Genomic DNA, 20,001 nt, shown 5'->3' with positions numbered 1-20,001 from the left:
ACTGTTGGGATTTGTGATTGAAATGAGTTGGGGCAATTAACAGAGTTGGAGGTAGTTTCATATTTCTTCAATTTAATATTTTTTGGATTTGTATTATTGTTAGGATTTCTTGCAATTCAAGGCCATTCTTTTGTGTTAATTATTGAAAGTCATGTTGTCAATGTACAGCAGTCAGATTGCGGTGGGCTTGTACATTGTGGGTAATAAATGAATAGATTAAGTTTGAGTTGTCTTTGTCAGGGAAAATTCTGTAGGTCAGTGTTTAATAAAAATAATTAAAGAGGTAGTTTAAACGCGGGAACACTTAGATGTCGTCTGCTGTGAACCTCCGTGCTTTAACGATGTGCGCTGAATGGTGTGCTCTGAAATATTTGTGCGTGCATCAGCATTGTACTCGATCGTTAGATCTGCCAAGATCCCCACCTATCATTCTTCACCGAGTCGACAAGACTTCGACCTCCACGTCCTATGATGAGTCATGGACGCCTAATAGTGTGTCATCCAACCATTTTCCATAGTTGCTCACGACAGCAGCACACTACCAGCTGGCTGATTTTGCCGTTCCTGGGAAGTTGGTTCCCTGGCGCCGGCTCATAACGACTTACCCTTTGCCAGAGTTTATTATGTCGGCGGATCTCCACATTTGTGGACCGTATAGTCGCTAGAATGATTTCCCATTCGTCGAGGCTCCGCTTATATACTTTCCTTTCCATGTCACGTGCCCACAACGCCAACAGAGGGAATTCAATCTTGCGCTGAATAGTGGTCATAATGTTTTGGGTCATCAGTGCAGATTGCCCATCTGCGTCCCAGAAACATGTTACATGCGCACACACACACACACACACACACACACACACACACACACACACACACGCCCAGCCACACACACACACACACACACACACACACACACACACACACACACACACAATAACAGCATGGAAAAAAATGCTAATCACAGAGTTTTCCTTACGCCTTTCGCTATGATGGTGTACTGTGACATTACGCCACTCTCTTCTTGATCCCAAATTCGGAATTAACTTCAAAGAAAAAGAAGAACCAGTTTATTAAATTATATTCTATTCTATTAGTTGCATGTGAAGAAGCAGCTAGCTGTAAATGGGAAACAGAGTAGAATTGTTGAAAATCATGCACAATTCCGGAATTTTTGATTGTACCTACTCAGTAGTCTACCGTATATAGTTCTTGACCTAGATTTGTCTTGAGCTGAATGTTTTTTCTGTTGTTTGGAAGAAAATCCTGCGTCCAAATTATTAGATATTCGTCTAAAGAGCGAACTGCGTTTGCCTTCAAACTCAATGCGCATCCTTTTCCAATAAAATGCGCCAACGCGTCACGTTGTGATAAAACTACCGTCATTTCGGCTACTACTGCAGGCAACCTTCATAATGGTAATTTTATTGAAACGAATTCCGACTGCTATTGTGTACGCTGATCTGTCTTCTCTCTCTGTTCGGGAATGTCACATGATGAGGGAAAGCTTTCGGAAGAATGAATACAACACATTGTTAGATAGGTTTCAGTTGGAAGTTCAAAGAATTGGACAATTCTGGACTAAAGAGGAACACCAAAGCAGGATTTTGCCGTCTAACCAAGCTCGAAAAAGATGTGGGAGTCACTCGTAATGTGTAATTTAACTAATGAACTACACAGTGATTTATCATTGCTGTCTGCGTTATGATGAATGAATCAATAACCTGAAATCCAGCCTTATGTTTTTAATTTATAATCACGAATCGATAATTTTCGTCGAACCCGTCACTGATACCTGCTTTTACTAAGACAAGTAAAAACGTCACATTCGACCCGCGTCTTTAGCGATCATTAACGCAGTTAGAGTGGCGCTGTAAAGTAGAAAACTACTGGTTCGAGACCCCGTCGCTGCTGGAATTTCCTCGAAGTATTTGTGCGGCAAGAGGAGCCGAGTTAGTGGCGTCAAGTAAGTGATCAAGAGGCTCTACGCTGACGTTCTGGGCGAAATCTAAAACTCATCACCTTGGCTCACAGTATCAAAAAATGTGATGATCTTGATAGTGATTGTTTTATCAGTTGGGAACGATAAGATGAACAAAACTTTTCATTTATTTATTCTTATTTTCGTTCTGCTTCTTCCAGCCTCTTCTTTTCCTATTTGTGTTCTTTGTTGACTACGACACATCGCTGATGAATAGGCTTGCATCACTTCTCATTTTTCGTCTCAGCTGATCTTCTTACTGACGTGGGAATCGCTTTTTAGCTTAATTTGATTGAATCTACTTCTACCACATCGTCTTTATCTGGCTTCACAACTACGATCCTTGTTAACTGCCCATGCACCCTGTTAATCAACAGTCTAATTTTTAAGTTTACGTTTGAATTTTTCATGATACGGTAGCATCAGTTTGTTCATCTTCTCATGGAAAATTGTAATTATTCTCCAGTATTGCTCGTTGACAACTGTGGTAGATTAACAAATCATTAACAAATCACGAGCACTGTAAATCAGTCAAATCACTGAGAGATATCATTGATAAAAAATAGTGTATAAATAGATTGCAGATCCTTCTTATCTCTCATACGTAATCTGGCTCATGCCACAATCAGATGTCGAGAAACTGATGTGAGTGTAGACTTCTGTGGGGATGTGATTACTTCGAAATTGGCAACGCTGTTTACAATTATTGTGGAGTTATTTAAGATGATCTTTTAAGTTATTCAGAAAAATCACTCTAAACTCTGTCTCAAGTATAATCCATAAGAATGTACTGGAGAACAACAACGATGCCTACGACATTTCTTCTTGTTATTTTATCGTTTATCTACAGTGCACTGTATATAAATTGAGCTTTTCCTTTTTGCTTGCGCAAAACGAATTCATTAACTGAAAAAGTAAGTAGTGAATGTGAGACTCCAGATATCTTTTGAGAAAGCAGATTTTATTCAAAACATCAAGTCACCACACAAAATACTAGAGGTGGGAGAAGTGGGAATAAAACGAATGGAGACGTTTAAATACCTGGGAGAGATTCCAGCACATATGAGGAAAACGTCTTTGTTTGCGTCACGGATAAGAAAAACGTGTACGGTTTATGAGCTACTTAAAAATGTTTACAAGAAGAAGTCAGTATCCATTATCGCCATGTACGACCTTACGCCACAGTATTGCACCACAAGTTCTATGTGGCACTTGCTGTGAATAGAAAAGATTTGCCCAAGAAAGAAGAAAAAGAGAAAGGCACATCTTGTGTGTCAAAGAAAATGGTTAATTGAGAAGACGACGAATCACGAAATTTAGACCACGAAACGAACTGGAGGAAATTGCTTTCTGTGACAGTTTTGCTAACATGAACCTTACATGTTTGAGTAACTGGAGCTTCCACAACTTCGTCATTAAGAAAACTGGAATGGCAGTAGTTAACCATCGAGAAGGTTACCTTGGATGCAAGAATCCTTGAGCACTAAGCCACTGGGCCGGTTATTGAACACCGTCCGCAGCTCGTGGTCGTGCGGTGGCGTTCTCGCTTCCCACGCCCGGGTTCCCGGGTTCGATTCCCGGCGGGGTCGGGGATTTTCTCTGCCTCGTGATGACTGGGTGTTGTGTGCTGTCCTTAGGTTAGTTAGGTTTAAGTAGTTCTAAGTTCTAGGGGACTGATGACCATAGATGTTAACTCCCATAGTGCTCAGAGCCATTTGAACCATTTTTTTTGGTTATTGAACATTTTATTTTGCCAAACAAACAAGGTTAAAATTTTACATGTACTGGTACTTGAACAGACAATTTCATTGGATTGTTAATATTTTCAAACAAATCCTGCGACAGGGCAACGATCTTTGGTCATCAAACAACTAATAATTTAAACAGCTAAAAAAAATTTCAAACGGATCTTAAGAAGGAACAACGGGCTTCGGTCCTTAAAGCAGTTAAGAATTTAAACAGTCACTAAAGGAAGTTGTTTTCATAAAAAAAGTTTACACATATATTCCAAGCTTCCTATAAGAAAACTCTTTGAGGCATTATGACAAAATTCAGTATCCAAATTGAAAATTAAGTGGCATTCCACTACTCAATTTTTTGCAACCCAAAAATGCTAATTGGCATGCCAATCCGTAAGGAACTCAGAACTTTGATGCCCCGCTCGTAGCCACAGCTTATGTGACGGTATCTGATCATGTCTTACAAGTTTTAAAAAAAAAAAGAAAAAAAAATAAGAAACTCTTAGTAGTTAACAACAATGGATGAAATACAAATACACAGAGGAATAGAAATGTAAATAATCGCAGTGGTTTATTGAATTTAAATCCGACGCTGCTTTTTACCCAGCTGTACAGGCAATGGTTCAGCGGCGCTCATTCTGGAAATTGCACGTCTGCTCTACTACCCCTCTGAAGTAAACACTTGTACAGTCTTCCCACGACCCGTGAAAAATTCCCTTAACGCATGCTATTACAACAGACTTCTACAATAAGGAGAAAAGCACAAAACACATTGCACTACGACAAACCAGTTATACACGAATTCACAGTATTTTCCAGCACAGGAATGCAAACTGCTGAAACTAGTAGTGGGAAAAATTAACTCTTAAACAAATCACGACCATAGTGGTTAATGCCCCATTAATACAGAGAGGGAACGAGTATCTATAGTTCAGTGCTCACAAAATGGTTCAAATGGCTCTGAGCACTGTGGGATTTAAGATCTGAGATCATCAGTCCCCTAGACTTAGAACCACCTAAACCTAACTAACCCACGGACATCACACACATCCATGCCCGAGGCAGGATTCGAACCTGCGACCGTAGCAGCAGCGCGGTTCTGGACTGAAGCACCTAGAACCGCACGGTCACAGTGGCCCGTGCTCACAAAGCGCACGCTACTAACCCATGCATCCGATAAGCGCTACGTGCCGTTCCACGCTTTCACACAAAAGCTCAAAATACCGGCCTATATTTCATCTCTGACGCTTGACAATCTAACCGCCGAGTTGAATTAACCTGAAGAAACTTTACTCGAAATGGAGTATCTGGCGAGTTCTGACTTAATCGTACGTCAGGGACGAGCGGAAGAGCACAGCTTGCAACAAGCTGTGGCTGTACACACCCTACCACACGACGCGTCGGGCCAGCAACAGCATGCTGCACTCTCGTGTTTACGTTCCGGTCGGCGGCGCTTACAAGACTACCTGCCACGCTGCCTGTCCATCTCGCGCGTGGAAACCAGAACGTGATCCCGACAAGCGCAGGCTTCCTTCACTGACTAGCGTTCGCTCCACTTTCTTCTCGAAAGCCGAAACAAGACCCCTTTCCGTGCTTGCGCACCGCCTTAACCCTCAAAGTACAGCGTCACTGTCTCAAGAGATACCGCGCGCGGATTTGCATGCTGCGTTTCCAGAATGGTACCAACCGTACACTTTTGTAAGTATTACTACTTATAACGTCAGTACAATTTAACGACACTAAACGTCACAGAAAAAGTGAAATTTAATTTAACTTCGGTTGAGTTTAGGGGATAAAGATAGATGAATACGTAACTATGCTTTGTATTACACCTGGAGCCCCAAAGAAACCGGTATAGGCATGCGTTTTCAAATGCAGAGTTATGTAAACAGGTGGAATACGGCGCTGCGGTCGACAATGCCTTTATAAGACAAAGGTCTGGCGCAGTTGTTATATAGGTTACTGCTGCTACAGTGTCAGGTTATCAAGATTTAAGTGAGTTTGAACGTGCTGTTATAGTCGGCGCACGAGAGATGGTACACAGCATCTAAGAGGTAGCGATGAAGTGAGGGATTTCCCGTACGACCATTTATGAGTGTACCGTGAATATCAGGAATCTGTTGAAACATCAAATCTCCTACATCGCTGCGGCCACAAAAAGATCCTACAACAATGGGACCAACGACGACTGAAGAGAATCGTTCAACGTGACACAAGTGCAGCCCTTCCACAAATTGCTGTAGATTTCAATGTTGAGCCATCAGCAAGTGTCAGCGTGCTAACCATTCAACGAACCATCATCGATATGGGCTCTCGGAGCAGGAGGCCCCTCGTGTACCTTGACGACTGGACGACACGAAGCTTTACGCCTCGCCTGGGCCCGTCAACACCGACATTGGACTATTGATGACTAGAAACATGTTACCTGGTTGGACGAGTCTCGTTTAAAATTGTATCGAGCGGATGGACGTGAACGGGTATGCAGACAACCTCATGAACCCATGGACCCTGCGTGTCAGTAGAGGACTGTTCAAGCTGCAGAGGCTCTGTAATGGTTTGGGGCATGTGTAGTTGGAGTGATGTGGGACCCCTGATACGTCTAGATACGACTCTCACAGGTGACACGTACGTAAGCATCCTGTCTGATTACCTGCACCCATTCATGTCCATTGTGCATTCCGACGGACTTGGGCAATTCCAGCAGGACAATGCGACACCCCACAGAGTGGCTCCAGGAACTCTCTTCTGAGTTTAAACACTCCCGCTGGCCACCAAACTCCCCAGACATGCACATTATTGAGCATACATCTGGGATACCTTGCAACGTGCTGTTCAGAAGAGATCCCCACTATCCTCGTATTCTTACGGATTTATGGACAACGCTGCAGGATTCATGGTGTCAGTTCCCTCCAGCATTACTTCAGACATTAGTCGAATCCCCGGATTGCTCTGTGGCAATCCATGGCTACAGTTTCTTGCCCCCTTCACTTTCATCTGTGAAATCGAATGGGGGCTCCATCCTTTCACTTCGTCCTCAGACAGCTTACGAAGTATTTGAGGTGTAGCTTCATCATGTATATGGCCCTGTTCCTTGAAAAGCAAAAGGGAGAAACTACGTAATTATGTGCATTGCACTTACCGATATATACAGCGACGGTTAGCGCAAACAACGGTGAAAGCAAAGGGAGATACGACAAAGTAAATATGTACTTGATTGACCACGCGTGGTACGGATCACCGCTTGTGCATTGTTTTCAATTCAATGGATAGTTTCTCACTGACTATACAAGTGGACAGACACGTGCAATACTTGGAAGGGGGGATGGGGTGGGGAGGGCGAATCTGGGAATTCATATAAACAGAAAGTGAGGGGACTAAGGCCTATCACTAAGGTTTAAAGCACTACCCCAGACCACAGCGCAAGGTAAAACAAAAATGTGCTTGTAGAAACGCATTCCGCGCAAGAAGCATCTCGGTTTTCGGGATAAGCCAGAAGTCAAACTAGCAAATCTTCAACTGAAATGACGAAGGAACAGGATAGGAAGGGAATGTGCCAATATTAGACTAACGTCCCTCTGCTGCCCTTATGAGCCATGGACTAAGCCATGGACCTTGCCGATGTGGGGTAGCTTGCGCTCCACTACGATAGAGTCAGCCGTACCGTAAGAACAACCAAAGCAGAGGGTTATCTATGGAGAGGTCAGGCTAACTCACTGGCGTCTGATGGCAGGCATCAGCCTATTCAGTAGTTGCAGCGCAATCATCTGGATTTGGCTATGTAACATTAGTCAACACGGCCTTGCTATGTCGGTACTGCGAACGCCTGGAAACAAAGAAAAATTACAGCTGTTATTTTTCCCGAGGGTGCATCTTCCTGGGCAAAATATTCCGCGGGTACAAATAGCTATTCATTTCGATCTCCTGGTGGTGACTGCTCAGGAGGAGGTTGTCATCAGGAGAAACCGAATTGGCCTTGTACAGGTCGGAGCATCGAATGTTAAATCACTTGATCCGGTAGATAGGTTAGAGAATTTAAAAAGCGAAGAAAGATTCTGGTCAGTTTAGTGTAGGATTGTAAACAAATTAGGATAATTCAGGGTTAGAACTGTTAATGAATAAAAAATAGAAAGGTGGGTGAGCTACTGTGAACAGCATAGTAAACGCATGACAGACACGAAGCCAATACCCACTACAATACAGTAGTACAAGTTTATGCGACTACTGTCTCCTCAGATGACGAAGACATTTAAAAAATACGAAGTGAGATAAAAAGACTTACATAGTCTGTTAAAGAAGACGAAAATTGAATTGTGATGAGTGACTGGAATTCGACAATAGAATAGGAGATGAAAAATAGCAAGAGAGCGTAGGTTGGAGTTGAGGAATGAAAGGCCGAGACACCTTACAGCATTTTGCACAGAGCATAATTTAATCATTACGAATGGTTGATTTATGAATCGTAAAAGAAAGTTTTATGCGTGGAAGACGCTTGATGGCGCCGGAAGGTTTTAGATGATTGTGTTTTGGAAAGACAGAGGTCTTAAACTGAAAAATTTGTCCAGGGGCAGATGTGGACTCTGACCATAATTTATTGGCTATGAATTGCAGGTTAAAACTGAAGCAGTTTCGAAAAGATAAGCAGTTAATGAGATGGGACTCAGATAAATTGAAAGACTTAGAGCTGGTTGAGAGATTCAGAGGAAGCATGAGGTTACAACTGACTGAAAACAGTGGAAATAAATACAACAGAAGACGAATGGGTAGCTTTGAGAAATGAAATAGTGAAGGCAGAAAAGGAACAATTAGGCAATAAGAGAAGGCGAGTAGAAATACTTGGATAACGTATGAGAGATTGAATTTAAGTGAGGGAAGGAGACAAAATGAAAAATGAAGCAAATAATGCAGGCAAAAGGAGAACACAAACATCTAAAAGATGACCAGGAAAGGCTAGAGAAAAAAATGCAAGTCTTTAGAAGAATGTGTGACTGTCGGAAAGTTAGAGAGACCTTTGGAGAAAAAAGTAGGAGCCATATAAATATCAGAAGTCGAGTCGGTAGTAAACCAAGAAGGGAACGTCAAAAGGTGGAAGAAATATAAATAATGTGTATGCGTGGGACATATACACTGAAGATCCAGAGAAACTGGTACACCTACCTAATATCGTGTAGGGCCCCCCGAGCACGCAGAAGTGCCGCAACACGACGTGGCATGGACTCGACTAATGTCTGAAGTAGTGCTGGAGGGAAGTGACACCATGAATCCTGCAGCGCTGTCCATAAATCCGTATGAGTATGAGAGGGTTGAGATCTCTTCTGAACAGCACGTTGCAAGACATCCCAGATACATTCAGTAATGTTCATGTCTGGGGAATTTGGTGGCCAGCGGAAGTGTTTAAACTCAGAAGAGAGTTCCTGCAGCCATTTCCCGGAGCCACTCTCTAGCAATTGTGGACGGGTGGGGTGTCGCATTGTGCTGCTGGAATTGCCCAAGTCAGTCGCTAAGTACAATGGACATGAATGGATGCAGATGATCAGACAGGATGCTTACGTACGTGTCACCTGTCAGAGTCGTATCTAGATGTATCAGGGGGTCCCATATTACTCCAACTGCACACGCCCCACACCATTACAGAGCCTCCTCCAGCCTGAACAGTTCCCTGCTGACGTGCAGGGTCCATGGATTCATGAGGCTGTTTCCATAGCCGTTCACGTCCAGAATTTGAAACGAGACTCACCCAACCAGACAATATTTTTCCAGTCATTAACGGTCCAATTTCGGTGTTAACGATCCCAAGTGAGGCGTAAGACGTTGTGTCGTACACGTGTGTGCCTTCGGCTCCGAAAGCCAATATCGACTATGTTTCGTTGAATGGTCCGCACACTGAAACTTGTTGATGGCCCGGCATTCAAATCTGCAGAAATTTGCTGAAGGATTGTACTTCTGTCACGTTGAACGATTATCTTCAGTTGTCCTTAGTTGCGTTTTTGCAGGATCTTTTTTCGGCTGCAGCGATGTCGGAGATTTGATGGTTTACCAGATTCTTGATATTCACGGTATACTCGTGAAATGGTCGTACGGGAAAATCACCACTTCATCGCTACCTCGGAGATGCTGTGTCCCATCGCTCGTGCGCCAACTGTAACACCGCGTTCTGTGCCGAGGCCGCAACGCCGTATTCTGCCTGTTTACATATATCTGTATTTGAATACGCATGCCTACACCAGTTTCTTTGGCGCTTCACTGTATAAGAGGCAGTTAAATGAAAAACGAACACCCGTCATAATACACTGTCAGCGCTACAGGGGGCCGTACTGTTGTCACGTTTCCATTCCGTCACCGCTGTGGTGGGGGAACGACACGCAGTTGTTGAGTTATGACCTTCGTTGTTGGCGGACTGCTCTAATGTATTCATTCAGCGGTCGTAGTATCGTACAGCTAGCGCCTAAGATTCGACTCATCCTCAGAAAGCTGTGTAGCAGACGCGGCTGATTCCTCGGCCGCTCGCTACTCGGACGCCACAGCTTTCACAGCAGACAACAGAACATCTTCTTTCAAGAGAAAATCGACTCTCTTCATTTGACGAATACCGAACATAAACTTTATCGCATTCCCTACTTTCACATCATTTTTTGGAAGACACTGAACTAGCTCCTATGGAAGACTTAGTTCCCGTCGATAAACATGGAAACAAGTTCCTCTGTCGCGGGACCATAATCGGACGAAGGCTACGTTTCAGCAATTTGGCTAGGAAATACTCCAACATCCTCCATACGGACCGGATCTTTCACCGTGTGATTTTCAAATCCTTGGCGACCGGAAGAAAGGCATGCGTGGACGTCGGTTTCAATCGGACGAGAGTGGATGCGGTTGTGTATCCGTCAGCTGCATCGATGATTTCAGCCGTAAATAGAAATATTAAAAAAGGTAGAAAGATTTTTCTGTTTAGCAAAAGTGACAAAAATCAGATTTCAGAGTACTTGACGGCTCAACACAAAAGTTTTGTCTCAAGTACAGATAGTGTTGAGAATCAGTGGACAAAGTTCAAAACCATCGTACAACATGCATTAGATTAGTATAAGCCAAGCAAGATCGTAAGAAATGGAAAAGAGCCAGCGTGGTACAACAACCGAGTTAGAAAACTGCTGCAGAAGCAAAGGGAACTACACAGCCAAAGCCTTGCACACAAACAAAAATTACGCGAAGCGAAATGTAGTGTGAGGAGGGCTATGCGAGAGGCGTTCAATGAATGCGAAAGTAAAGTCCTATGTACTGACTTGGCAGAAAATCCTGACAAATTTTGGTCTTACGTCAAAGCGGTAGGTGGATCAAAACAAAATGTCCAGACACTCTGTGACCAAAATGGTACTGAAACAGAGGATGACAGACTAAAGGCCGAAATACTAAATGTCTTTTTCCAAAGCTGTTTCACAGAGGAAGACTGCACTGTAGTTCCTTCTCTAGATTGTCGCACAGATGACAAAATGGTAGATATCGAAAAAGATGACAGAGGGATAGAAAAACAATTAAAATCGCTCCAAAGAGGAAAGGCCGCTGGACCTGATGGGATACCAGTTCGATTTTACACAGAGTACGCGAAGGAACTTGCTCCCCTTCTTGCAGCGGTGTACCATAGGTCTCTAGAAGAGCGTAGCGTTCCAAAGGATTGGAAAAAGGCACAGGTCATCCCCGTTTTCAAGAAGGGATGTCGAACAGATGTGCAGAACTATAGACCTATATCTCCAACGTCGTTCAGTTGTAGAATTTTGGAACACGTGTTATGTTCGAGTATAACGACTTTTCTGGAGACTAGAAATCTTCTCTGTAGGAATCAGCATGGGTTTCGAAAAAGACCACGAGACTCAGAGGGCCATAGACACAGGTTCCCAGTTAGATGTCGTGTTTCTTGACTTCGGCAAGGCGTTCTATACAGTTCCCCACAGTCGTTTAATGAACAAAGTAAGAGCATATGGACTATCAGACCAATTGTGTGATCGGATTGAAGAGTTCCTAGATATCAGAACGCAGTATGTCATTCTCAATGGAGAGAAGTCTTCCGAAGCAAGAGTGATTTCAGGTGTGCCGCAGGGGAGTGTCTTAGGACCGTTGCTATTCACAATATATGTACATAAATGACCTTGTGGATGACATCGGAAGTTCACTGAGGCTTTTTGCGGATGATGCTGTCATATATCGAGAGGTTGTAACAATGGAAAATTGTACTGAAATGCAGGAGGATCTGCAACGAATTGACGCATGGTGCGGGGAATGGCAATTGAATGTCAATGTAGACAAGTGTAATGTGTTGCGAATACATAGAAAGAAAGATCCTTTATCATTTAGCTACATTATAGCAGGTCAGCAACTGGAAGCAATTAATTTCATAAATTATCTTGAGAGTAGGCATTAGAAGTGATTTAAAATGGAATGACCATATAAAGTTGATCGTCGGTAAAGCAGATGCCAGACTGAGATTCATTGGAAGAATCCTAAGGAAATGCAATCCGAAAACAAAGGAAGTAGGTTACACTACGCTTGTTCGCCCGCTGCTTGAATACTGCTCAGCAGTGTGGGATCCGTACCAGATAGGGTTGATAGAAAAGATAGAGAAGATCCAACGGAGAGCAGCGCGCTTCGTTACAGGATCATTTAGTAATCGCGAATGCGTTACGGAGATGATAGATAAACTCCAGTGGAAGACTCTGCAGGAGAGACGCTCAGTAGCTCGGTACGGGTTTTTGTTGAAGTTTCGAGAACATACCTTCACCGAGGAGTCAAGCAGTATATTGCTCCCTCCTACGTATATCTCGCGAAGAGACCATGAGGATAAAACCAGAGAGATTAGATCCCACACAGAGGCATACCGATAATCTTTCTTTCCACGAACAATACGAGACTGGAATAGAAGGGAGAATCGATAGAGGTACTCAAAGTACCCTCCGCCACACACCGTCAGGTGGCTTGCGGAGTATGGATGTAGATGTAGATGTAGATCTCGTTCAACGAAACAGGAACTGACCGCCTCGTCTCCCAGTACGATGAATGTGTTCTTCATTTTGAAAAATCCGTAAATACTTGGTGCTGCGTACGCACCATTACCTTGCAGCTGCGGAAAAAGTGTTAGGGACGATTTTCGCCAAATAATAACAAGTGAATTTTTCCACTTAATGTCTGATGTGGAAACAAGTCGCATCTAGAAACTGAGTCCCCTTATCTATGTTTGTACCATTGCCTCTATTTCCTGGCTAAGCGATCAGTGTAAACATTGATATTTCCCTTCAGTTACTGCACGATGCTTAATACACTACCTGATCAAAAGTATCCGTACCCATGTTAGTATAAATTAATATAAAGTGCGTCCTACCTTCGTATTTATGACGGCTTGAACTCTGCTGGGGACACTTTCAGTGATGTGTCTGAATGTCTGTGAATGAACGCCAGCCCAGTCTTCCTCGACATCCGAAACCAGTGTAGGTAGGTAGGTTGGGCACTGGGTTCTGGAGCGAAGCTGACTTTCCGATTCGTCCAGAAGTGTTCCGTTGTGTTCAGGTTGGGACTCTGGGCAAACCAGTCCATTTCGGATATGTTACTGTCAACGAACAGCTGCCTCACAGATGCTGCTTTATGCCAGCGAGCATTGTCACTCTGGCACAGGTAGCCATCGTTTCCAAACTGTTTCTCTGCTATACGCAATACACAATGCTGTAAAACGTGTTCATGCACTTCCATATTTAGCGTTTTCTTAAGTACAGTAAGGGCACCACACCCCAATCACTTCCATACTGTAACACCACCACCTCCATACTTCACTGTATTCACGATAGCAGGCCAACGTTCTCGAGAAATCGTCAAACCTAAACCTTTTCATCGGATTGCTACAGGGTATGACGTGATTCATCACTCCAAATCACTCGTTCCCAACCATCCACTGTCCAACGGAATTGCCCTGTACGCCACCTCAAGCGTCACTGATCGGTGACTGAAATGTGCGTGGCTTATGAGGAGCTGCTCGACCCCATTATTTTTAACTCCCTACACACAGTCATCGTGCTAGCTTGACTGCTGGAACTCACGAGTGATTTTTTAATGCTGAATTCGTGCTGTTTCTCAACCGTCCTCTGCTATGATCGATATTCCCGTCCGTCAGTACATGAGGTATGCCTGCTCTTGGTTCATTTCTGGCTGTTCCTTCATGTTTCCACTTCATAGTCATATTACCAATAGTCGACTTGGGCAGCTTTAGAAGGGTTGAAATGCTCCCGATGGACTTATAATTCAGGTGACATGAAGTGACTAGTCCACATTTGAAATTACTGAATTATCCTGATCGACCCGTTCAGCTGTTACTGCTTTTCAACTAATTACACAATATTTCCTGCCTCCTTTTACGCTGGCGCGACCTCCTTTCATGACGTCTAGTGGTCAATTCCGCATTAGATAGTGATGTCTCGACACTTTTAATCAGATAGTGCATGTACAGATGACAGTTTAAAATGGCATGGAGCGTTCACGAAAAGTTATCTTCTTACTTTTCGGTCATTCTGTAGGGTTATGCATAATACATACACAGTGTGATTCAGCTGCCCCTACCTGTGGGTATTATCCAACCCACAAAGCCTCCATATACCATGTGCCACGTGGATGATTTTCATATGCTTTCACTCAGTACATGCAAAGTACACTATTGGCCATTAAAATTGCTACACCACGAAGATGACGTGCTACAGACGCGAAATTTAACCGACAGGAAGAAGATGCTGTGATATGCAAATGATTAGCTTTTCAGAGCATTCACACAAGGTTGGCGCCGGTGGCGACACCTACAACGTGCTGACAGGAGGAATGTTGCCAACCGATTTCTCATACACAAACAGCAGTTGACCGGCGTTTCCTGGTGAAACGTTGTTGTGATGCCTCGTGTAAGGACGAGAAATGCGTACCATCATGTTTCCGACTTTGATAAAGGTCGGATTGTAGCCTATCGCGACTGCGGTTTATCGTATCGCGTCACTGCTGCTCGCGTTGGTCGAGATCCAATGACTGTTAGCAGAATATGGAATCGGTGGGTTCAGGAGGGTAATACGGAACGCCGTGCTGGATCCCAACGGCCTCGTATCACTAGCAGTCGAGATGACAGACATCTTATCCGCATGGCTGTAACGGATCGTGCAGCCACGTCTCGATCCCTGAGTCAAGAGATGGGGACGTTTGCAAGACAACAACCATCTGCACGAACAGTTCGACGACGTTTGAAGCAGCATGGACTATCAGCTCGGAGACCATGGCTGCGGTTACCCTTGACGCTGCATCACAGACAGAAGCGCCTGAGATGGTGTACTCAACGATGAACCTGGGTGCACGAATGGCAAAACGTCATTTTTTCGGATGAATCCAGGTTCTGTTTACAGCATCATGATGGTCGCATCCGTGTTTGGCGACATTGCAGTGAACGCACACTGGAAGCGTGTATTCGTCATTGCCCTACTGGCGTATCACCCAGCGCGATGGTATGGGGTGCCATTGGTTACACGTCTCGGTCACCTCTTGTTCGTACTGACGGCACTTTGAACAGTGGACGTTACATTTCAGATGTGTTACGACCCGTGGCTCTACCCTTCATTCGATCCCTGCGAAACCCTACATTGCAGCAGCATAATGCACGACCGCATATTACAGGTCCTGTACGGGCCTTTCTGGATACAGAAAATGTTCGACTGCTGCCCTGGCCAGCATATTCTCCAGATCTCTCACCAACTGAAAACGTCTGGTCAATGGTGGCCTTTCAACTGGCTCGTCACAATACGCCAGTCACTACTCCTGATGAACTGTGGTATCGTGTTGAAGCTGCATGGGCTGCTGTACCTGTACACGCCATCCAAGCTCTGTTGGACTCAATGCCCAGGGGTATCAAGGCCGTTATTACGGGCAGAGGTAATTGTTCTGGGTACTGATTTCTCAGGATCTATGCACCCAAATTGCGTGAAAATGTAATGTCAGTTCTAGTATAATATATGTGTCCAATGAATACCCGTTTATCACCTGCATTTCATATTGGTGTGGCCAGTAGTGTATTAGTTCTACAGAAAATATGAACAGAATCTTATTGTAGGAAATTTAATGGTTAAATTTTGTACAGCGACATATTTCCGTTAGAGGTCGTAGTTTTCGAATTATTCAAGAAAAACGTACAATGCGTTTTCCTTTAATAACTCTAGAAATATGGTCTCCAGCGGAAACGCATATTAGAACAAAATTTAATTAAAAGGTGCAGCTCAGTGTTTCTTAGGACTAATTGTTTGCGTGTATTGAAACAGAGAATATAAAAATCTCTCTTGTGGTTTTTGAAGGTGGTGCGGATTGCATGAAACCTATAGGTAGCGACAGCTGAGTCACCCTGTACTCTTCTCAAGCCACTGTACAGGGCTTTACGGGCGGCACTACGTACCATTACCGGTATTACCGATTTTGCGTCCCATTCCATTCCGTTCATATATAAAGCAAGGGAAAAGTGATTACCCAGATGCCTTTGCATGTGCCTTATCTCTCTTATTCACGTGATACCTATGTTACATATATGATAGTTTCAACGAAATAATAGCGATTTCTAAAGTCATCCAAAATGGTTTCGTGAGAAGAACGTCACCATTGCTCCAAAGATTCTCATTTAAGCCCCGTGCATTTATGTGACAATTTTTGTGGGTTACAATGACCTGTTATGATCAAAGCAGCACTTATCGGAATTCATCTGATGTTATGTCAACATGGTAAAGGCACGTCTGACGAAGTGCTACCTAGAATTCTTATAAGTATAAGTCTTCCATTCTCCTTCCAGTTTACTGATTCCAAGAGCTCTCTTTTAAAATGTAATTTCCTCTTTTAAGATTTTGTGGTTCACGTTTCTCGTTGAAACTCCCAGACCGTAATTAATTTTGTTAAAGGTTGTCGTCAGCAATCATACGCTGATGAGATCCATGTTTATCCAAGTTCCAGCCGTAAGAATACTGTTGCTGGCGTACCAGATATGAATGACAATCATTATTCACTGCCACGATCGGGACAAAACCTAGATCTTAAACAAAACCCTAAGAAGTTACAGCTCATCTTTACATCACTCTGAAAGTTCGTCAGTGGACGTTTTTGTGAAACTGTTCCTACAATACTACTTCTTTCTTTCTGTTTATTTTTTCTGCCTTTATCTTCTGCCTTCCCGAGGTTATTCTCGATTTGGCATTGTTAATGGCAGAGGGTGGTCGGATGCTCTTCCTGCAATAGAATTTATGTACCTCATGTGACTGTTTCTAATATTATCTCTTGTGAAAGTGCGAGAGGATGTTAAAATGTTTCCAAATCACATAATTGAAGTCAAAAGTGGGTAACACCCGAGTATTCACCTAGTCAGATGTGGGAAACCGCCTAAAAGCCATGTCCAGACTGGCCCACTGACCCACATACCACTCCTCTTCGTTAATCCAACAGATGGATTCGGTCTGGAGCGGCCGGAGTGGCCGTGCGGTTCTAAGCGCTACAGTCTGGAGCCGAGCGACCGCCACGGTCGCAGGTTCGAATCCTGCCTCGGGCATGGATGTGTGTGATGTCCTTAGATTAGTTAGGTTTAAGTAGTTCTAAGTTCTAGGCGACTGATGACCCCAGAAGGTAAGTCGCATAGTGCTCAGAGCCATTTCTACATCTACATCTACATCCATACTCCGCAAGCCACCTGACGGTGTGTGGCGGAGCGTACCCTGAGTACCTCTATCGGTTCTCCCTTCTATTCCAGTCTCGTACTGTTCGTGGAAAGAAGGATTGTCGGTATGCTTCTGTGTGGGCTCTAATCTCTCTGATTTTATCCTCATGGTCTCTTCGCGAGATATACGTAGGAGGGAGCAATATACTGCTTGACTCTTCGGTGAAGGTATGTTCTCGAAACTTTAACATTTGAACCATTTTTGAATCGATGTGGGGTTAGAACGTCTCCTCGAGTTGCTGAAGCTGCTTGCTGTTTGGGTGGTTACCTACAATACTTCTTGATGGTACCTAGTTTGCCGGCCGAAGTGGCCGTGCGGTTAAAGGCGCTGCAGTCTGGCACCGCAAGACCGCTACGGTCGCAGGTTCGAATCCTGCCTCGGGCATGGATGTTTGTGCTGTCCTTAGGTTAGTTAGGTTTAACTAGTTCTAAGTTCTAGGGGACTAATGACCTCAGCAGTTGAGTCCCATAGTGCTCAGAGCCATTTGAGCCATTTTGTACCTAGTTTCCCCGTAGAGTAGAACAAACTATTGAAGCATGCAGAAAATCTCTCTCTTGCTCACATACAATCAAAAAATTAGGAAAATATTTCCACCCCAAATACAACAAAAAGTAGTCGAGCCTTTAGTCCTGCCTGTAGTGTGGTGAAATAATGAAAACTCAAAACAACTTGAACTGGCCGTGAATGCCTGTGTAAGATACTAAGTGAAAAATTTGGTTGTTTGATCGCGTCAGTCCTTTCTGCGCTCAGATGGTGTAGATGTGACTCGATTTTCACACGTTGTTTTCTTTATCAGTATCTTCGTCATTGGTGTCACTCTGAGGTGTTCTATGTTTTGCTACTTCAGAAGACTGTCTTCAGTTGTTTGTCTGCATTCCTGAGTTATCAAGAAAGCAGCGACCCGACCAAGACCTGTGTTTTTAACAGCAATGCCTGTGCTTCGTTCAACTAAAGCAAGATGTTTCTGATTCGTCAGCGTTCCTCTTGTCGTGCATTAGACTTCAAATGGGGCAACTCTTCCCAAGCGAGGCGATCACGTCAGGCAGCTGCAACTTTCTGGCTCTTCGGGAAAATCTCACGTATAAGTTGTTGCTCTGTTTTCTCTCTTGTCCTATGTGACTGGCAGCGAAGTATTACACTATGTACGACTTTCTGTGGGCATCAGTACCAAAATAAAAAACTATTTTAGTACAAGACTCAATTATGTGTTGACGATTTAATTGCGTGAGTGAACAGTGGTATAAATGTAAACACCTTTCACTGGTCACAGGCTCAGAGCACACACATAACAATGAGTCTTGTACTAAATTTATTTTTTGTCTTCTGCTGCTAGACAGCGCTACAGGATGCCCGAAAAAAGCCATGCAGTCAGATCTTCTATGCCTTATTAACTGCAGTAAGTTCACCTGTTGACGGACGTATGATCCTGCGAAACGGCCAGTGGGGTGAACGGTAAATGTGAGTGGTTACAGAATGTGTTTTTTCAATTGATATTCATTACAGTCACGTCGAAGCATAAGCTAAAATGACGATGCAGTGTTCTGCAGCTCTACCAGCTGCACATGTTTCGCAAATTTCTGTTTCAGTTTGCGTCACCCTGTATTGTATAGGGCCAACGAGGTATACGGGCCCTGCAACGAACTTGTGACGTCACTAGTGGGCTAGTCCGCTACACTTCGGGAATGCTCGGCTCCATGCAGGACCCACGGGAAATCAGTATTTAATTGGAAAGGTACCAACAAAGGGTCTTAATTTTGTCGTGCGCTATCGAGAACTAGAATGCATTTAAACGCGCAATCAAGTGTTATTAAAGTCGTCTGAAATAGTTACTCGCTCCTCGCCTGAGACGTTTGCTGGCACTCGTAAGACCTGCAGCGTCACGTGCCGTGACTTACGCACCACAGCCTGTCTTTCTCGTGGGCCCCGGTATTGTAGCAGAGAACGAAAACCCCTGGCGTGTTGTGTGTTGGCAGGTACTTGCTGGTGCGCACGGCGCACGTGGAGGACGCTGCCCGCCTGGCCGCGGTATCGGCCCTGGACTCCGTCCGCGGCGTGCTGGTGTTGTCCATGCCGTCGCCGCAGCGTGGCGCTGTCATCGCCGTGGCGCCCCGCTCAGCAGAAGACGTCAAGGTCCGCCTGAGCGCTGCCGGCGTCACGTACACAGTCGAAACCGACGACCTCGAGCAGTGAGTAGTGCCTCATCTTGCCATGTGGTCGCGCCACAAGCGCCCCGCAAGCAGCGTGCGGCGATCCGGGGCACAGTGGAGTATTTGTACTTAAATCAAAAATTATTTCTAATAGTTTTAAACGAATAAAGCACGCCCGTACACTTTTAACTTAATTGTAAGTGTAAATACCTCTAACTTACTTCATTGCTAACCTTAGAGAGGCTCCAAAATTTTTGTAAATAATCAGTCGATCTGTAGCAGCAGCAACAGCGCTTACAACGCTAATGTAATCGCGGCTTAGAGCGAAAGGTTTCGCCTTGTGTACATCAGGAAGCAGGACTTAAGACTGTAAATATCAGCCTAGTTCATCTCTG

The 20,001-nt window shown here is 44.1% G+C and overlaps 1 protein-coding gene across 1 annotated transcript in view; it reads left to right on the top strand.

Annotated features, from left to right (window-relative positions):
- LOC126187702 (carboxypeptidase B-like) overlaps nt 1-20,001 on the top strand; it is a 153,742-nt gene that overhangs the window by 44,543 nt on the left and 89,198 nt on the right. The window contains exon 2 of the mRNA XM_049928944.1: nt 19,433-19,645. Within this exon, the coding sequence (XP_049784901.1) occupies nt 19,433-19,645 (213 nt within the window). The remainder of the gene's footprint in view (nt 1-19,432; nt 19,646-20,001) is intronic.

The sequence above is a fragment of the Schistocerca cancellata genome, chromosome 5, assembly GCF_023864275.1.
Source record: "Schistocerca cancellata isolate TAMUIC-IGC-003103 chromosome 5, iqSchCanc2.1, whole genome shotgun sequence".
NCBI classification, from domain to species: domain Eukaryota; kingdom Metazoa; phylum Arthropoda; class Insecta; order Orthoptera; family Acrididae; genus Schistocerca; species Schistocerca cancellata.
The sequence above is the reverse complement of the archived record's forward strand: the minus strand, read 5'-3'. Positions and strand labels throughout refer to the sequence as shown.